The sequence below is a fragment of the Buceros rhinoceros genome, unplaced genomic scaffold (genome assembly GCF_000710305.1).
Source record: "Buceros rhinoceros silvestris isolate BGI_N320 unplaced genomic scaffold, ASM71030v1 scaffold3840, whole genome shotgun sequence".
Taxonomy (NCBI): Eukaryota; Metazoa; Chordata; class Aves; order Bucerotiformes; family Bucerotidae; genus Buceros; species Buceros rhinoceros.
In genome coordinates, this window is record NW_010387760.1 from 150,995 (window position 1) to 155,819 (window position 4,825).

A 4,825-nucleotide genomic window follows, 5' to 3' on the forward strand; every position below is an offset into this window, starting at 1 on the left:
GTGGAATCTATGAGAGGGGCGGCAGCAATCTGAGGAACTAATTCACGTGAAAGGTATGTAAAAAAATCAACCAATTAGGAACAAAAAGATACTGCAGCAGCAGTTAAAGAGCATGGTTAAACGAGAATGCGCTTCCCATGGGACTGCAGGCATCCACTCAGCAATTTTTGACAACTAAAAAGTTACATATATTCAACTGCTGTTTACAGAGCTTTATAAACCATCACACTAACCACCGTTTCCTTCCTGGATTTAAGTTCATTGCTGCATTTCCCTTATAAAACCAGCCATGAGCAGCAGCTCCTGACAGCACAACCGTCCTCTTGCCTCTTGATGCAGACGCCCCCACAAGGGAGGGGATCTGAAACAGCTGTGTCACAGGAATTCTATTCATCTCTCTCTTCCACAATCACTTCCGTTAAGATCATATGTGTTTCTTAAAGGACGTTACATTTTAAAAAACATTTATAACCACTGACACCATCTGAGGTGAAAATCAAACAGCCAGAAGCATACACAGAATATTTTGCCAACAGAATATATTTAAGAGTGAACTTCACGGTTTAGAAGGTGGCACTGAGGGTGCTATTAGCTCCTGCAAGGACCTACAGCAGTTTTTTTATCAGAATCCATGTTAAGGGTCGAGGGACTGAGGTGTACAGGATGTCCCCAGCTGCAGACACGTGTTAACAGGCTGAGATCTTAGTTTACATTATTAACACGTCAAAGGCTACAGAAACCTTCCACAGAGCTGTTTCAGTGAAAAACAGAAACATTAAGAGAAGAGAAAAGAGAGTGCCACAGCCAGGGTCCAGAGCTCTCTCCCTCCTCAACGCCTCGGTTCGTCACACACACTTTACGTACCTGCAAAAATAATTTTTGCTTTGTATTTTGGAATTCCTTTCACGGTGTACGCCCACTTCCGAGCCAGCTTACAGGCAGTTTCTCCAGCTTCCACTCCTAAAACATAAAGCAGTTCCATTGTCACACCAGTCCATGAGGCAGGCCATTGATGCAGCACCAAATGTTATAAAACCGTTGAATCCCACAGACAAGAAATAAAATCAGTTCTTTACCTGTGTTCATGGGAAGAACTTTGTTATAATTGAACATTTTGGTGACAAACTCCTCATATTCACCAAGCACATCATTGTAGAATGCTCTGGATGTCAGGGTCAGTTTTTCTGACTGGGCTTTCAGAGCGTTCACAATCTTTGGGTGACAGTGGCCCTGATTAACAGCACTGTAAGCACTCAGGAAGTCAAAATACTTTCTACCTTCGACATCCCACACGTAAACACCTGGGAAAACAAAGGTATGGTCAATACACACAACAAAAAACACCAAGTAGTAGTATCTCATATTGTAAGCTAAGAGCTACAACATAACCCGGCCAAATATAGACAGTATGCTCGCTCGGGGCATACCTGAAAGGCCCTCGAACGAGAAGAGAATCAGTTAACAAGGGGAGCACAAGCAACAAACTCGTACAGAACAAGTAACTGCCCAGTGAGGAATTCAGAAGAGAAGCATTTCCCATACAAAGCTGCCGCTCCCCCAACAGGGGAACACTACTTCCCCTCCAAGTCCCTGTTCTGGGTCCTACAAAGCAGATAGAGCAGAATATCTTTATAAGGGAATCAATAAGAATTCAATAAGAATCATAAAGAACAAAACCAACAGAACCCAAGTGGTGTCAAAACCTATGAGACTGACAGCTCTGAGCTGTCAAAACGAGTACTGACCAACGATCAGATCACTACGCTGAATTTCAATACTAACTCGCAGAATTTCACCTGCACAAAAGCCCCTTAAAAATAATTCAGGCCAGAGTAAATTTAAATTAGGCAATAACACTGGGACAGCGCGCAAGGACTTCAAGAGGGTTCCAAAGCACCTTCTCATGATCACATTAAGCCTCTCCACAGAAGGTAACAGAAGAAACAAGGTTGCTTGAAACTTGCTTGCTGAATTATGAAGATGATCGGAACTTAGACCTCTGCAGATAACTCATTTTAGAGACTACAATAATTTTATCAGGTGGCCTTCTGCTCTCTAACCAGCAATCAGCTGTCTTTATTTCCTCAATTATCTCAATCCCAGCCCTACAAAAATCACCCCCAAAGGTTCAGACACTGCTTAGGTCAAAATCATTGTGCCATAGTCCCGCCCCATCGATCTAGGGAAACCTAAATAAAATACCTTTTCCTCTTTCCAGAGCAACAGGTAGCGGGTGATAATTGTGGGCACCGTATTTAGCCTCACGTTCGAATATGAACTCAGAGGATGGTTGTCCTTGGATGGTTTTTTTAGTGGCAACGGAGGCAGCAGAACTCAGCGAAGCGTGGACACCTCGGCAGAGGAGAGAAACGCTCTGCGAGCGGGTCAGCTTGGACAACATCATGGACTTCAGGTAGGTCGTCACAGACCTGGGGTAAGGACAGCACAGAAAAACGTTAGTTAATCATTAGCACCAAGAATCCTTCGGAAGAAACGTATGACGCGGCTGAAGGGGATGTACTGGCAGGATGACAGGTTTCTCAGTTCATTTGGAACTCAGTCAAGAAGGTTTATATGAAGTTTAAATGAAAGTGGTACTAACTTCAAAGAAAGGGTTTTTTTCTTCTATTTTAACGTACATTTACAGTAACAGTAAGAAAACTAAAACATGTGACTCATGGAGTCTATGAACCAGTCCCATAACTTCCCCTCCAAATCTTCCTTTTTCGCCATGCCTTAAATTGGGACTAGATTTATTACCATAAAGTACAACGAGGAAGGTAAGTTTATCAAACTTCTTGTGCTTTTGCAATACCTTTTGTCTAGCAAAGGTTTCCATAAGACAAATCTCATCACAAAATCAGAAAGTAAATAATGCAACACCACAAAGAAGCTCCTGACCCAAACACTGTTTAGCTGATAAAACGAATTAATCCTTTACCAAATTTGTTCATTTTAACTGTAAGAAGCAAAATTTGTGATTTTTTTTATATGTAATTTGCCTTCTTGATTTTAAAATCTTGCCACCTACACGTAAAGCACTTGCTGCTTGTAACATTTTAAGACCAGCAAAAAAAGAGATGGAAAGTGATGGTATGTCAGTAGTAGATGGAAAATAATCGGATGTTGCCCCAAAGGGAGATCACGGATGACAATGACTGAGGTTATCCGATGCAGCCTCCTGTGCAACACCAGCACTGGCCCAGGCTGCCCAGGGCAGTGGTGGAGTCCCCATCCCTGGAGGGGTTTCCCAGCCGTGTCGAGGTGGTGCTGAGGGACAGGGGGCAGTGGGGACCTGGCAGCGCTGGGGGAACGGTTGGACTCGATGAGCTTAAAGGTCTCTTCCAACCAGATGGTTCCATGATTCTCCACAGCAAACTGCAGGGCTATGCAGCCTTGACAGGGCTGCACTACCCAACCCCAAAAGCATGCTGAAAACTTCACCAGAAAATACTTTTTAAACATCAACAGGAGAAGCAGAGATGCTTTCTCTGGGTGTTGTTATTTCAGGCTTTTTGCAGAGACAGAAAAATTAAAGTCACGGACTTATTCTAACTTTATTTTGGCACAGGTCTGCGCACTGGACGTGTCACCTTAAACAGAGAGGCATTTTGTTCAGAGGACACCTCAGAAATTCCAGTGCTGCTCCTCACCTCCAAGAAAAGCCAGAGTATTTTCTGCATCTACCAAAAACAGCTAATAAAATCCATGTCTTTAGGAATCAACAGTCTCCATTCCAGCAAGAGATGAACAGCAGCTCCACAGCTCTGGGCACTTTACCAGCTATCAGCAATGCTGTTAAATATTAGCCATTTGTGTCAATACTTTTCAAGATGGTTATTCAAAGATTTTGCAAATAAAAAAGGCAAATACTTCTCCACGCAAGAAAACTGTTTGTCAGAAACTCAGCTCGGCTGCGCCCCTGAAATTTACAACCTGCTCAACTCCAAAAACTGAACTGCTCTGGGATATCCTGGCCCCTGGCACACCTACAGCAGAGCAGCTAATTCTATCACAAGCTTCCATATTTCTGGAGATTTTCCAGACATCCCTGAAGTGAAAGCTGTAACGGAATGGAACTCTCATCTGCCTGTATCAGAGCTACCTTCTCCATGAAAAATCACAGACCACCAATTTGAGTATCTTCCTTTAGGTTAGAAAATAATAATCTGAAATTTTTAAAAGGGCTCTTCCCCTCCACAAGGAGAAATCCCCTGCAAACTCTGCTAGCGAGACCACATCATTTTAGCCGAGAGGTGGGAGATTACATGGAGTGAAGCTGAGAACTACGGATGCACCTGGAGTTAAAAGGTGAAGAAAAATGTGGGTTTGATGGTCAGCAAGACAAGATGAGCAGAAATTTCAGGAAAGGAAGAGCAGAATAAGGGAAAAAAAACCACACAAACTTATTACTAGCTGTGAGGAAGTGAGAGCTGTCCCGCAGCGTGCAGCACCAGCATGAGCAGCCAGGGCATTTCACCAAGTGGAAAAGGTCTCTTGCATCAGAATGGAAAAGCAAATGAAAACACAGCTGTAAAGCAGACCTGAACAACTCTGCTCAGCTGTTGAGCAAGAATATCCAGACTAGAGCCTGCAGACCTCACAGGTCAGCCGAATGGTCTTATATACATAGCCCCGACACACACCCCAGGGCTAGAGGAGGAGCGCTCGGGTTCGTGTTGATACAGCGCAGCAGGATCCGTGCCACACCGCAGCCTCTACCGGCTGGGTGGAAAGGGGGTAAACGTTCAAGAGGACAAGCTACAGCAGGAGGGGCGTCAGTCGGGACATGCCAAACTACCTTTCCAGACCAGCATCCCACCAC

At 44.1% G+C, this 4,825-nt stretch overlaps 1 protein-coding gene across 1 annotated transcript in view; it reads right to left on the reverse strand.

Moving 5' to 3' along the window:
- Positions 1–2,424, reverse strand: part of OAT (ornithine aminotransferase) — a 10,003-nt gene extending 7,579 nt beyond the window's left edge. The window contains exons 1-3 of the mRNA XM_010132765.1: positions 2,203–2,424; positions 1,077–1,301; positions 865–960 (exon numbers count right to left, since the gene is read on the reverse strand). Coding sequence (XP_010131067.1) covers positions 865–960; positions 1,077–1,301; positions 2,203–2,404 — 523 coding nt within the window. The 5' untranslated portion in view covers positions 2,405–2,424. The remainder of the gene's footprint in view (positions 1–864; positions 961–1,076; positions 1,302–2,202) is intronic.
- Between the last annotated feature and the right edge of the window lie 2,401 nt (positions 2,425–4,825).